At 41.0% G+C, this 14,658-nt stretch overlaps 1 protein-coding gene across 1 annotated transcript; it reads left to right on the top strand.

Annotated features, from left to right (window-relative positions):
* Positions 1-317: 317 nt before the first annotated feature.
* Positions 318-14,658, top strand: LOC139909930 (sialoadhesin-like). The gene is made up of 13 exons (XM_078290086.1): positions 318-348; positions 633-715; positions 5,782-6,135; positions 6,343-6,574; positions 6,848-7,200; positions 7,475-7,693; positions 8,208-8,477; positions 8,940-9,200; positions 9,473-9,733; positions 12,328-12,412; positions 12,502-12,562; positions 13,739-13,947; positions 14,156-14,658. Exons 2-13 carry the CDS (start codon positions 661-663, stop codon positions 14,235-14,237), a joined length of 2,442 nt encoding a protein of 813 aa, XP_078146212.1. The 5' UTR covers positions 318-348; positions 633-660; the 3' UTR covers positions 14,238-14,658.

The following is a 14,658-nucleotide window of genomic DNA, read 5'->3' as shown; positions in this document are numbered from 1 at the left end:
ACAACCACACTACGTCGAGCTGACGTCACTAAGAAAACCAGACTTTCTTAAAGGGGCCGTGTCTCCTTAACCCTGAGAAGCACATAATATAACTGCGTGTGTTAAACATACCCAAACCACAGATTATGGTGAATAATGTCCAAAGAGTCCGCCACACTAGACCGATATTAATCAGTTCATCAGTTTGCAGCAAAACTAGCCATTTCTGCTATTAAACTTGGTGATTTACCGGCATGCTGCTTTCATGCATGTTAATGATCTAAAGAGGAAGGAAGCCTGCTCTTACCAGCTTGTTTCTCTCCTGTCTACAAACTGTGTCAACCACAGAAGAGCACATCCTTCTCCACTGTAAGTTCTATCAGAGAAATTGTGTTTTAATGTTTTGTTTTATGGCTTATTGCTTAGAAATTTAACAGCCATTTGAAAAGTTACCATGCAGGATTTAATATTATTTTGGAGAACCCAACTGCCCAATTGTGTTAATACTTTGTTCAATGACAAGGGTAATGACAGAGTACAGTAGACGGCACATTGCTAAATATTAGTATAGTTGTGTTTTTGATGTGATAACTGATATATTTCTCATGTTATGTATATTAACTCCCTGCTAATGTGTTTTAACGTCTCTGAAGCCTCGACAGAGAGAGGAGAGGACCAGCTATGAGTTTTACAGCGGCAGCAAGTGGATTTGTTGTCTTCCTTCTGTCTGTGCCAGGTATTGTACATTTACATTTTCATTTTAGGCATTTTGCTGGCATACTCTGTAAGAGCAACATACAGAGAGTGTAAGGGTAGAATAAGCTTAAATTCCCAGCTGCCTAGATTGCATTATATTTACTATTCAAAGCATCAATACTAAGGAATGCAAAGGTGGAAGCCTCACTGCCCTGACCATCAGTCTCTTTGTACAAGATGCAAAAAACAAAAGTAAGGCTCTGTTGTGATGTGATGTATATCTTTACAACTTTACAACACCAGACCTTCTCTTCCATTTCTTTAAAACTGGAGGTTCTTGAGTGTCTGTGTGGTTTGTTTTAGTGTTCAAATCCTAGAATCATCTTTATCTGTCATACAGTGAACATACAGTATCCTGTGTTGTGGTCATGACTGAAGCCCTCAGTTTAAGTCTTCACACAAGCGATGCCTCTCTTTATCCCTTTACCTACAGACTGTCAATTGTAAAGTGTTGTGCACATTAAAGACAGTGTGGGAAATGCTATTTCAGTGCAACTGGAATTGCATTTGACGGTCCAAAAAATTCAAAATGGACTTGTGTTTAGTGCCAGCCAGCTGCCAGTGTTATTACTTTGACATTTACAAGTAGTACTTTCTTTTAAAAAGTACCGCAATTTGTGTTTTGTTGTTTAGTGAGAATATGTGAGTATTTGTGGCAGATATCTCCTCATTTCTCATGGCAGATTCTTCATTTGCCAACTTCAACTTTACTATGTCAACATTATTATTTTTTCATCATACATCTGTACCAAACATCAGTGTGTGCCGTGTGCATTTATGGTTAATACTAATGGGCGTTTGGATCATCTAGGTGTCACATAGTGACTTTGAATACTTTCCCACAGCTCAGTGATCAGCATTTATCTACAGTTTCTTGTCACACAGCAGCAACATGACCACAGTGTCAACAGGGAGGGAACAAACAGAGTGTGAACAAACCAAAGTACAGACTCTATTTTATGTCATGCATCTCGCCCTTCTCATTATTTATGTTCTACCTTTTATCCTGTTCAGTAAAACTGCCTCATGTTCCTTCTCTACACCTCCATACTGTACGACACCCTGCCTCAATCCACATAACAACTAACTGTAGAAAGCATATGTACATTTCCACTGTCCTTTGCACTGTAAATTCATAATATGTATGACTGAACATACAGTTTGTCTGTAGACTGCCCTGAGCCTGTGTTCGCCCTGGCTTAACCCAGAGCTGACATTATAAACATCAGAAACTTTATATATATGTATAGCCAATTTCAAAATAGAAGTTACAAAGTGCCCAACAAACAGGAAGTGAAAAGGGGAAAAAAAAAAAAGTCATGCAAAACAGGTCCCAGTTTTTTACTTCATGAACTGAATACAACAGTGCAGTACTGCTGCTTTACTGCTCCACCCCTGAGAGAAATTGTTTTGAAAATGTATTTTTCTGAATTTCTTTCCCTTTTATCAGCTGTCAGAACATAAAATGATCTGGCAATTGTCTGTTTGGAAGATGTTTGTGTTACATTTAAGACACACTGTAGGCATTTGGCTGACACCTTTAACCGCAGTGACTTCCAATGAGCGCAACAGCAGAAAGCATTTAAAGGAATAGTTCACCAAAATAATGAATATTCTGTCATGATCTACTCACCCTTGAAACACAGGTGAAGGTTGACAGCACAACTCTGTAGCAGCCTTGTCCAAAACAGCTGAAGTAAAAGGGGATTGTTTCTTTAGAGTTCCAAAAAGGACAAAAAAATCGCTCGTGCAACATAATTTGAGGCTTCTGAAGCCAAACAATCGCTCTGTGAGTGCAAAAGATCTATATTTACTCCATTATTTCACTACTGCCGTTGTTTGGGAAAATGTTCTCCTAGACCTTGCATGTTCACGCTCTGCTCAATGAGAACGCACAACCCTTACAATATTACAGTGAAACGGCTCAGATAAACCGGTGCATTTCTGTTCCATCTGTTCACGTCGGGAGGGTACGCAGCTATTTACTTCAGTGCAGCTGCTCAGCTGACTGTGCACACAGCAAGCTGCCAATGTGGAATGGAGCTGGATCAAAGCAGGCATGGCTTCTATATTTGACAGACTAGGCAGCGGTCTGTTGCATTTTTGAGCCATATAGCCTGACAAGATTTTGCTTATTATAGTAATTTATCATCATGTCAGTAATCAAAATCTAAGATACACAAACCAATGTGACTTAAATGTTGGACTCAAAAACAACTACACAGGCAAAAAAATATTGTTCAACTATTTTATTTATTCATTTATTTATTTATTTTTTGTTCAACTTTGTCTTAATTCATTTTCATCATTTAGGCTATAGCTGTCTTTTGTCCTGTGCACTGCACATGATATATAATAAACTGCACATAGTCTTTGTGTGGCCTATTATTTAAGGTTTAATAAAAAAAAATTGTTTGCATATGTTTTAATTGAACAAAGTAATGTTTTGCACAACAGACCCACTTGAAAATTTTAAGTAAACAAATCTTCACAGTGGGGAACGACCGCAAGAAAGAAGCGGCCATTATGTGCTCCCGTCCAGACTGTCCCAGTAGGCTTAAGCCCGATAGGCACACGCCTTAATAGCCTATATTGTTGGGAATTAAAGACAAGTGTTATATTGAGAATACTGTAATGATTATTATAACTAATTATGGAATCAAGGGCAAAAAAATCTTTCTGTGTCGCTGCTCCGTCGGGACCGGCTGCAACCGGGACCAGCAACCACTAGCCTACACATAGTCTATTTGACCAACTAAGATAAAATAAAATGGAAAACTAAGCAAAACTAGATAGTTGTGTTCACTTACCCGGAGGTAAAATGTAGACAGGCAACACAACCGGCAGACTGCGGCGGAACGGACCTGGTGCAGCAGCTTAAAGGAGAGGTATCTTTTGCGTTTTCAGCAATTTTACATAATTACCTGGTGTCTAAAAAATACATCTGTTTCATCAAGTTTTTTTCAGTAAAAAAAAAAACGAATAGCTTTAGCTATTCACTTCCCCGTGTTTGTTTCCCACCTACAAGAAAATAGGTTGTTCTTTTTCAAACATTCGTTTCGGTGTCTCACTATGGGGAATGCCCTCTGTGTGATCCTCAGAAACTTTTTATATCAAACTCCAGCCAGGATTGGCTGGCAGTCGACTCGTGACACGTCAGGGGTGGGACATCCCTTTCCCTTTATAACGGGCTGACGGAGTGTCATTTGTCATTCAAATACCTCTTCTCGCTTTATTCAGCAAGTTTCTCTCGTGACTACCAACTAGGTGATTAGCCTAACTGAGCGAGTTCACACTCGATCACCAGGCGCTAGCACTGCCCTTGGTCAGTCGAAACAGGCCCCGCGTTCTTCACCGTAGAACCTGGGCTCCGAGAGAGTGTTCACTAGTCACCATACTATCGAACACGTTTGCTAGCTGCCCACCATGGTAGCTCACACGTTTGCTAGCTAGTCACCACACTAGCTGGGCATTCAACCCCCGACAAGAAAAGTTTTGTAAAAAAAAAACCTTTCAGCTCTTAGTTTTTAGTTACCTAGCTACACCAAGCTACCCTAACTGAACACTTAGCTACTTGTTGTCGGCTAATATGATATTTGCACACCAGCAATATCCCTGGCTGTTTCACCATGGCAGATGCTAAACCACCTGCAAGGTTATGTTCCTGTGGTTGCAAAATCTCCAGAATGGACACCGATGCAGTGTGCCCTGCGTGCCTCGGGCCTCAACATGCCCAAGCAGCCGTAGCTTCTCCGGGCTTGTGCGAGCACTGTGCCCGTTTCACCATGAAAAGCCTCCGCCGCAGATTAGCATGCCAAGCTAACCTGTCCAACATGGATCCAATGCTAGGAGCGCATGTTGTGGAGGAATCCGGCATGGAATTTGACGAGTCGACCGCACCAGGCGCTAGCTGGGCCGACCAGCTGGACTCGGCTGGTCCTCTACCGGGGGAAATCGACGATCTCCGCGAGGCCATCCACTCTGATATCCTCGGTGGAGACGCTGACGACTCTGACACCTCCGGTGGGGTGTCGGATAACCTTCTTTCGGAGGAGGACGACGACGACGATAGCCCCCTGTTCGCTCCCTCTGGTCAGGTCTCTCAACTCCTGACACACGGCGCTTTTGGAGGTGATGCTACCGGGGCGCTAGCATCACCTGTGTCTACACAGACACTGGAGCAAAATCTGACTGGCTTGTACAAGGGGGCGTGTTTTATAGTTGGCGACTCTGAGGAAACGGCATAGTAATATGATTCAATTTTTTTACTGTGGTCACACCTCCAAGTACCAAAATCACCATAAATACTAAGAATTTCCACATCCTAGGATACCCCCCCTTTAAAATGCTGCTTGGATATGGAAATGCTGTGTAGTTGAGGCTTTAGCCCAATTATTATTGCTCCAGTGACAAACACACCTCTAAGGAATAACAGACTGCAGTTATAGGCTACGGTCACAGGAAGGATAGGCTATTTGGTGTCGGAAGCATGTGTGCTGGGTTAATATTAGTTTCGTCTCTCACTGCAGTGAGTTTTATTTAAAAGCTTCTTAGATTAGTGAAACAATTTGGAAGACAGGTACACACTTGGGTTTATTTATGTGGGTTTATTTATTTAAGAGAAAACAAAAAATAAACCAAAACTGAGGCCATTAATGCAATCAGACGATTATAGAAAACAATCTGCGATATTTCATATAATCGCTATCACGCAATTATATGATCATCGGCACAGCCCTACTATTCAGTTAAATGGAAGCCACAGCACGCAAAAGTAATAAATATTCCCATGCCCCTAGAATGATAATGTATCATCTTACAAGATGCATATTCAGTTCTACTTAGATCAATACATGATGAGGAACTAGGACAGCTGCTGCAGTAGATCAGCACTTTTTACTCTGAGGAGTTTGAAGCTTTTCCCGCAAAATGTAGTCCAGGTCTCCAGCAGGTTCACATACTGCAGCAGCTCCACTACAGATGAAAGTCTGTCCTCTAATGTTTTTATGAATCTGATTCTGGTTTCTGATGTGCTCTGTGTTACAGTGGTACAGGGTCAGGATGGCTGGGGAGTGACTTACACTTCTACTGAGATCTGTGCCTTAAAAGGATCAACAGTGGACATACGCTGCACCTACAGATACCCAGCCTACCTAGATAACCTTACTGTCACAGCTGAAAAAGCATTATGGTTTACTAAACAGGAGGGTGATGAACCTGTGGATCTGAGGACAGACTCAGAGTATGAAGGTCGTGTGGAGTATCATGATCAGAAGAACTGCAGCCTGAGAATCACAGACCTGAGAGAGACTGACTCAGCTGTGTACAAGTTCAGGTTCATAACAAACCATCCAACTGGGAAATATACTGGTTCACCTGGAGTCACTTTGACTGTCACAGGTAACATTTTGATCAGATGATTTGTTAATTCAGTTCCAAATGGTGTTCAACATCTTGGGAATGCTATTGTGTGTGTGTGTGTGTGTGTGTGTGTGTGTGTGTGTGTGTGTGCGTGTGTGTGCGTGTGTGTGTGTGCGTGTGTGTGAGATTCAAGGTTTAGTTTAGTTAGTCCCCAATGACATTTCCGTTCCTTGTTCACATATCCAGATCTCCAGGTGCAGGTGACCAGACCATCAGTCAATCTCTATCCTACCTGGGCACAGCTGAAGTGTCACAGCAGTTGCCGTCTGGCTGGTCGTCCTTCCTACGTCTGGTACAAGAATGGACAGAAAATTAAGGAAGGAACTTCTTCTTCTTATACAGGCTACTTTGATCCTGCAGACAGCTATTCCTGTGCTGTAAAAGGACTTGAGGATTTCCGCTCTCCTCCAGTGTGTGAGTTTACTCCACAGTGTGTCACTAACATAACACCATCTGGTGGAGTCTTTTACCTAATGTACTGTACCATGACTGCATGTATTTAATATGGGTGACCCCAGTAGAAATCAAACCCCCCACCCTGTCTGTGTTAGTGCCATGCTCTACCCATTGAGCTATACAGGAACACTGCTGCTGTCAGTTTCCCAACAAGAATACAACCTGCTCTGTATTACTGCAGTAAAAGATGCAATTCTAACAATTCTGTTTAAAAACGGTTTCATCTTTCAGGTAGCGATGATCAAACCTGCATCAGAGTGACTTACACCGACAGAAGCATCTGTGCCTTGAAGGGCTCATCAGTGGACATTTCTTGCACATACAGAAGTTATGATAATTATGTTGAATCAAAATTCTGGTTCAGTCCCAAACATAGTCATCGATGGCAGGATTCCTCACAACCTGAGGACCTTAGTGGGGACTCAGAGTATGCACGTCATGTTCAGCGGTTTGAAGCAGAGAGAGGACGCTCCACTCTGACAATCACTGACCTGAGAGAGAGCGATTCAGCCGAGTATCGCTTCAAATTCAAAACACGGTGGTTTGAATGGAAAAGTACTTTACCTGGTACAACTCTGACTGTCACAGGTACTGTTGAACACAAACTGATATATACAACAGCATGGTACATTTAAACTAACTGATGACAACTGAATGTGGACAATACTGTTGAATATTGTGATAACAATTTAATGTAAAATTAATAGTGATTATATGATCATCATGATTTTTTTGTACTCCCCCATTCAGACTTTGATTGGATGATCCATCAATTTACTTACTAATACTTTTGACTGTGTGTGTGTGATTGAGTATATATATAGTAACCAATGACATATCTGTTCCATGTTCACATATCCAGATCTCCAGGTGCAGGTGACCAGATACCGGTATTCTACCTTGGTAAAGCTGAAGTGTCACAGCAGTTGCCGTCTAGCTGGTCGTCCTTCCTACGTTTGGTACAAGAATGGACAGAATATTAAGGAAGAAACTTCTTCCTCTTATACAGACAACTTCGGTGCTACAGACAGCTATTCCTGTGCTGTAAAAGGACTTGAGGATTTCTGCTCTCCTTCAGTGTGTGAGTTTACTCCACAGTGTATCACTAACATAACATCATCTGGTGGAAAACCTTTACCTAATGTACTGTACCATGACTGCATGTATTTAGGTTAGGCTATGTATAGGTGGGCTGTTATCTCTTGCTAAAATCTGCTTTATGTGTCTTGTGCTTCCTGATGTTTGTCCTGTATCATTCTGCTCTATGGTTGATTGTTGATCAGTTATATGTAGTTAGGCTCATTTTCTGTAAAGTCCTTTGAGCATGTGATAAAGGGCCATATAAATAAACAAACTTGAACTTGTAGTTCAAGTTCAAGTGGGGGATTCCCACTGAATATTTGCCTCTTGCACATAATCAATTATTCAATCTTTGGGCTTCATCAACATAACTATGTGCTTCATTCCCAAGCCTGCTTCTCTAACCTTCAGGAGCTGCCATCCCACAACTATGAGCTATTAACTATTTAAATAAGTTCCACGATAAAACACATCCTCATCTTAAAGTTCATGCATGTTAATATAATTTCTTCCAGATGCTCCGAAGGTTCCCTCAGTGTCGGTGAGTCACTCTGGTGAAACAGTGGAGGGCAGTTCAGTGACTCTGACCTGCAGCAGTGATGCCAACCCAGCAGCTACTTACACCTGGTACAAGGAGAATGGAAATCCAGACCATGAACCTTTCAGTACAGGACCACAGCCTGACTTTGTTTCCATCCAGTCCTCTGACTCTGGAGAGTATTACTGTGAAGCTGAGAATGAGTTGGGGGGAAAGAGATCTGACTCCATCTCTATTAATGTGAAATGTGAGTGAAATACAACTAGTGTAAAGCAACAAACAGCTTACATCTGTCAATTTTGTTTTTTAGGCTTTATTAACCAGGGAAAGGTTTTTCTGAGCATGTATGTTTTTTCAGCTCTGCTCTGCTTCACTTTCACAACTGGGAGCTGCCCAGTACAACCACAGTGTGTGAGTGTAGTTCACTGAGCAGCTCCACTGCAGCACTTGGAGATGAAGTGCCTTGCTCAAGGACACAGTGACAGCAGATGTTGAGGGACAGGAGAGCGTTACTTATTCACTGTTACCAACAAGATTGTCCCAGCTGTTCTGGGGATTCAAACCATCAGACTTCCAGTCACAAGCTCACTTCCAAGCTTTCAGATGCTGCCACCCACATAATTTTTACTACTTATTGTTTAAATACAGTATGTGTCATTGTTAAAACACATCCTTATTTCATTAATCCATTTTAATCCATGTCCTCCAGATGGTCCCAAGAACACTTCAGTGTTGGTGCGTCCCTCTGGTGAAACAGTGGAGGGCAGTTCAGTGACTCTGACCTGCAGCAGTGATGCCAACCCAGCAGCTACTTACACCTGGTACAAGGAGAACCGAACACTGCATCAAGGACCAGAGGAAAGTTACAATTTCACCTCCATCAGCTCTGAGGACGGCGGGACGTACCACTGTCAATCTGACAATCAATACGGACAGCTCAACTCTTCCTCTCTATTCATAGATGTCCAATGTAAGTAGAAAACATTAGTAAATCTCTTTGGCTCACAATGACTTTACAAGAACATTATGACACTCTAGTCAAACCCCCTGAGAACCTAAAAAGCTCAAGCGCACTTGTTCAGAAATAACAGACCTCAGCAGACATGCATTGGCTAATCAGAATTTCGTTTTCTACAAAGCTGTGTAATAAGATAATATATTGTATTACTCACAATACAAATTTCTTTCCATATCTTACAGTAAATACTAATGAATTGTGTCTGTATTCATTTTCTCCTTCAGATGCTCCGAAGGTTCCCTCAGTGTTGGTGAGTTCCTCTGGTGAAATAGTGGAGGGCAGTTCAGTGAATCTGACCTGCAGCAGTGATGCCAACCCAGCAGCTACTTACACCTGGTACAAGGAGAATGAATCCTCACCAAAAGCATCAGGACAGACCTTCACCATCACTGACATCAGACCTGAACACAGTGGGAATTATTACTGTGAAGCCCAAAACAGAAGAGGACGTTATACCTCCACTTTACAGTTGACTGTTATGGCAGGTAAGTAATATGCTAGTTCACTTACACACACACCTTTGTCCTGTTCCAGAGGTGATCCATGTCTTAATGTAACACACCATCTTATAATGCAAAATGTATATGTTATGGGCTGTTGGAGCTCTGCGCTGCCTAAACAGAGCATACCATAATTCCACTAAGCACTGTACATTCCAAAAAGTGTTACACATGAACGAATGAATGAATGAATGAATGAATGAGCTCACACACAGAGCCCAGCTCTTATAGGGGCGTTCCCCCGAGCACCTAATAATGCACTGATTCATTTAGCAGGCAACATGACACAGAGGCTTTCCATGTCTGGCGCCATCATACTGGAGAATTGGCTGTGTGCAAATAATGTTAATCTTACAACTAGGCAAGAAAAAGATAGATAACTGAAAAAACGTTTTGTGGTGTGAGTGTAGGTCAATTCAGTAGGCCTAATAAGCAAAAGTGAATTTTCTGATGAGGTTTGTTTCCAAATTTAGGTTACTATGACTCAGTAAACGGTCTTGCTTTTTACCTTACTCTACTTCAAAGAGTTGTAGCTCAGAAGAGTCAGATCATTTAACCTGAACTGTGTTTTGGCTTTGATAGCTAGCTAACTAGCCAGGAAGATAATTCCACAAAGCAACAGATGTTAAAATGAATGTACCTACTAGCCAGTAATGCTAGCTTCTGCCAGATACATTGAGTGCTTGAATCAAATGTGTTCACAGTGATGGTTAGCTAACCAGATACTATGGTTAGCTAGCTACCAGATGGAGGGCAAACGCCTTGACTGATGTTTCATGAATTTATTGAAATTACACATCGTAAGAGCTGACTAAAGAAACAGTAAAAAATCCCTTTACAATCTTACCATTGTCAGAGAAAATAATAAAACTAGCCATAAGATAGCTTGTAGTTACTCTTCTGCATGGATGTTCAATTACAAAATACAATCAACACAAAATGAAAAACAAAGTGTACAGTGCATGCAAGCATAAGGCCACGGCCACACTGATCCGTTGTATCTTTCCGTCTCCGTTCATTTCAATTCATTTTCAATGACAGCTGCCCGCTGATGACGCGTCCGTTTCCGTCAGATTTCCGCCCGTTTTGACAGACAGAACGTTCAACCCAGTTGAACTTTTTCTGGACGGACGAATTCATCATCGCAAATGAGAGGATTTTTTTTTTAAAATAGCAGCGAACACGTTGACATTCCAAAACAGCCCAACGGACAGAAATCTATCCGTTAGTAATTCTATCCATTTTCTGATGGATCAGTGTGGCCGTGGCTTAAATGGCCTCGATTTTCGGCTAAGGCTATATCATTCATGCTAGCGGACGACATGGTGACATATAGCTAGTTAACAAAAATAACAAACATAAAACATAAATGGCAACAAAAGACCCATTCATACCCTTTTCACTCTCCAACTGAGGTACTAAATCAGTACATGTATGGACATCTTTGTAGGCAACTTTACAGGCAAACAAAACTTCCTTTTAATATTAAGTACGGTGTGTTGGCGTTTGCTGGCTACGTTGGCTACACTAAGCTAACCGTGCATAAAGGCTAATGGCTAAAATAAACATACCTACGGAGAAATATCACCGGTTACCAGTCTCACTTTGCCAGATTTTTCTCCCACTGAAGGTTACATGTCCCACAATGACAAGTGAAGACGTAGGTAGCAAGTTTACTAGTTTAACAAGTTTACTCGTTCGCTTCATCGATTCCACCATTACGAGAATTTTTTCAGGGATGGGAGGGGGTGAGCGCCGCTTTCAAACAGCGAGGGAGGAGACAAGCTAGTTTTAAAAAAAAAGAAAAGCTACTGAATGGGTCGGGAGGAACTCCGACTCGGTCCGAACCTGACAACAAGCTTTAGAAAAGAGGTGAAAACAACAACGCAGCTGGCCCGCGTTTGTGGCTATATGTTTATCATGGAAATCTCCACGTAGCACATGTTAGCTTCAGGATTGGTTATAACGTCTGAAATCGTTTATTGCAGGTTTGAGATAATAAACATTGCAACATTTACAAGAAAGCAATACAACAAATGCTTACCAATACAAAAAAACAAATGACACTCAAATAAAGGGTTATTTATACTGACATTATCAAAACACAAAATCAATCAGAGCATCAGAGGTCAAAAACAGCACAAAAATGAACCATGTTTAATGAATTCTGTTAAGACGGCCAAGTTATACATTAAGAAACACAATCAGCTGTTCAGAGAGTTGTCCAAGAACTGAGGACCTCAAATATGGCCGCCAAAGGGCGTTATGTTGCCTTAAGCCCTCTATTTTTGCACCACCACTTAAAATTTCACATTTGCACAAAACAGTATTGCATAAGAACAAAGTTTACATGCAGTAAATGTGTTTTTAGAATGCTATGTGTGTCTTAGGAGGGCCACAATTCTGAATTATTTTAAAAAATACCTCAATTACTCATTATGACAGACAGAGATATTTTATCAGCAACTATATTGTAGGCTATATTGTTGTTTTTTTGTCAGATTATCAGTCAGTAATGGACCTAAACATCCTGTAATCCCCTTATTAATTGTCCATATTTTCATCTGATCTCTTCCCAGCCCCATGGAAATCAACAGCTGCTGCAGTAACTACTACTCTTCTCCTGGTTATCATACTCCTCATATTTGTCTTCCTATGGATTAGGTGAGCAATTCTCTTTCACTGTGGTTATGTTCACTTAGGCATTTAAAATTCAGCCATTTGTTCAGTAATTCATTTATTCTCCTAACCAGAAGGAAGAGGGCCTCCAAACAACCATCTGGACCTGGAGAAAGACCAGACAACGGGCTGCAGGTGAGGAAGAGGAATTAAACAATTCCAGTGCAAAAGAAAACCACTTTCCTCATGCAGTCTGGCTCCTCAGTTCAGACTGCAGAGTCACAACTTGAAAGCTCATCTGACTGAGTTTCACTTCATGTCTCTCTTTCCTCTACCTTCTTCACCCAAATAAATCCTCCTCTCCCTATCACCGTCTCTTCTATCTTCCTCCTCTTGCACTCAATCAACTTCCTCTCTTGTTTATTAAACACTTTTCTATCTTTTCTCCCTGGCTTTTGTTCCTTTACCTAGCTCTTCTCTGTCATATATTAGCAAATTATTGCAACAGGAATATTTGTTTCATTATCACTGTGGGTGGTGTAGCTTTGACCCTTTCAGTCTTGGTTGCTTGTCATGTTGGTGAATTTAAAAAGTGTATTCTGCTGTTGCATTAATTCATATTTGGTCTGAATATGAGTCAGCTAAATATCAAAAATATAATATAAATGTCTGCAGTGGGGGGGTGAGGTTCACCAATATAATTGAAGAACACAGACAGTTCAATCCATAAACATGTTGCTGTTTTGAACAGAAAGGCCTTAAATGGGCATTAATTAGTCTAAGAACTTTATGGACCTCTATCAGCGACCAGTAGGAATTGCAACAATATCAAGAGAACTGATTTCTTCCTACACCCGCCCCCAGCCCCTCCCATCCTCTTGTATTTTATTTTTCTTAAATTACATCACATTTCTGGGCTATTTATTAGAATTTATAGCCTAGAAATTTGATCTTACTATTCAAGCAAAAACAATGGCCATTTGGTGTAATTTGCTAATTCCTGCCAGGAAAACGATCTGATTGTGGAAAAGAGAACCCACTGGAAATAAAATGACAAATTTTTCACTACATTTATGGTTATTTTTGTTTTTTACTGTCCTACCCCTAGTAGATTATACGTTTATAAGTAAAATTGCACAATTGCTATATTGCAATATTTGATATTATCGAATATTGGCCCAAACCTACTTGTTCATAGCACCATCCGCTATTGTTGAGCAGTAGAAGATGTAAGTAGGTATAAGGGAGCAGATTGGGAGAGTCTTGAAATTCCAGTGGGTGAGGGGTTTTTGTTCCAAAACAGAGTAAGGGCCAGAAAGCGAGTTTTCTAAAATGTAAGGTAACCTTGTCTGTGTGATGTCTACCCATCAGCTAAACCAGGGTCATGTGTGTGACACGTCAGCTGCAGCACAGACACAACCGACAGACCGGCAGGACGACCTTGACTACGCCACCGTCCACTTCTCTAAGACACAGACAGATCCTCTCTACTCCAACTTCAGGCCTCAGAGAAGAGAGGAGGAGGAGGAGACTGTCCAGTATGCTGCTGTCAACTTCAAAAGACCCCAAACTGATCCTGGGTGAGCCGGCCTTCACATTACAGCTGAATGAACCAACAAATTGGCTCACTGTCCTTGCTATGAGATTAAAAATGCATGAGTTTTAAACAATGTCCAACATTTTTATAGATTATAACCATTTTATTACCGTTGTATTGCAATGTTCTGTTTGTTTGAACCCGTTTCTTCTTATCTTCAGAATGCACTCATTTATTTTTTTCCCTCTCAGAACCAGAAGCCAGGAAGCTGATGAGGATCCATCTGAGCTGTACAGCACAGTCCAAAAACCCTACGCAAACCCCAGATTGTGAACACAGCACGACTCTCTGGTCTATTATTAAGACATGGTGTTATTCGATCTTTATTTAAGCAGGTAGCCACAATGAGATTTAAATTCTGTTTCTCAGGAGAGACCTGGCCAAGAAAGCAGCATCATGACAACCATAAAAGTTAAAAATATAAACAACATACAACAATGTACATATGTAAAGCTCTTGTGTGAAACCACTTAGCTTCATGTTTTTTTGCTCCTGCTTACTCAACACAGGTCAGCTCTATAAAGCATGTACCTGTTTCCAAAACCTAACTTCACTTGAAGCAAAGGAATCAAATTCTGCAAAGTATTTATGAGTTACTGCCATAGATTGTAAATATATTAACACTTCACTGTGTGTAGTTTATGTATATTGTTGAGATGAAATACGGTGACTTGTTTATGTGACATATTTTTCA

The sequence above is a fragment of the Centroberyx gerrardi genome, chromosome 3, assembly GCF_048128805.1.
Source record: "Centroberyx gerrardi isolate f3 chromosome 3, fCenGer3.hap1.cur.20231027, whole genome shotgun sequence".
Classification (NCBI taxonomy): domain Eukaryota; kingdom Metazoa; phylum Chordata; class Actinopteri; order Beryciformes; family Berycidae; genus Centroberyx; species Centroberyx gerrardi.
The sequence above is the reverse complement of the archived record's forward strand: the minus strand, read 5'-3'. Positions and strand labels throughout refer to the sequence as shown.

Bases quoted from the DNA above. Each gene is read 5' to 3' on its own strand.
- LOC139909930 (XM_078290086.1), top strand. From the start codon at position 661: ATGAGTTTTACAGCGGCAGCAAGTGGATTTGTTGTCTTCCTTCTGTCT. The intron at 7,201-7,474 runs GTACTGTTGAAC...TCACATATCCAG, and splicing joins TACAACTCTGACTGTCACAG to ATCTCCAGGTGCAGGTGACC. The intron at 13,948-14,155 runs GTGAGCCGGCCT...TTTCCCTCTCAG, and splicing joins AGACCCCAAACTGATCCTGG to AACCAGAAGCCAGGAAGCTG.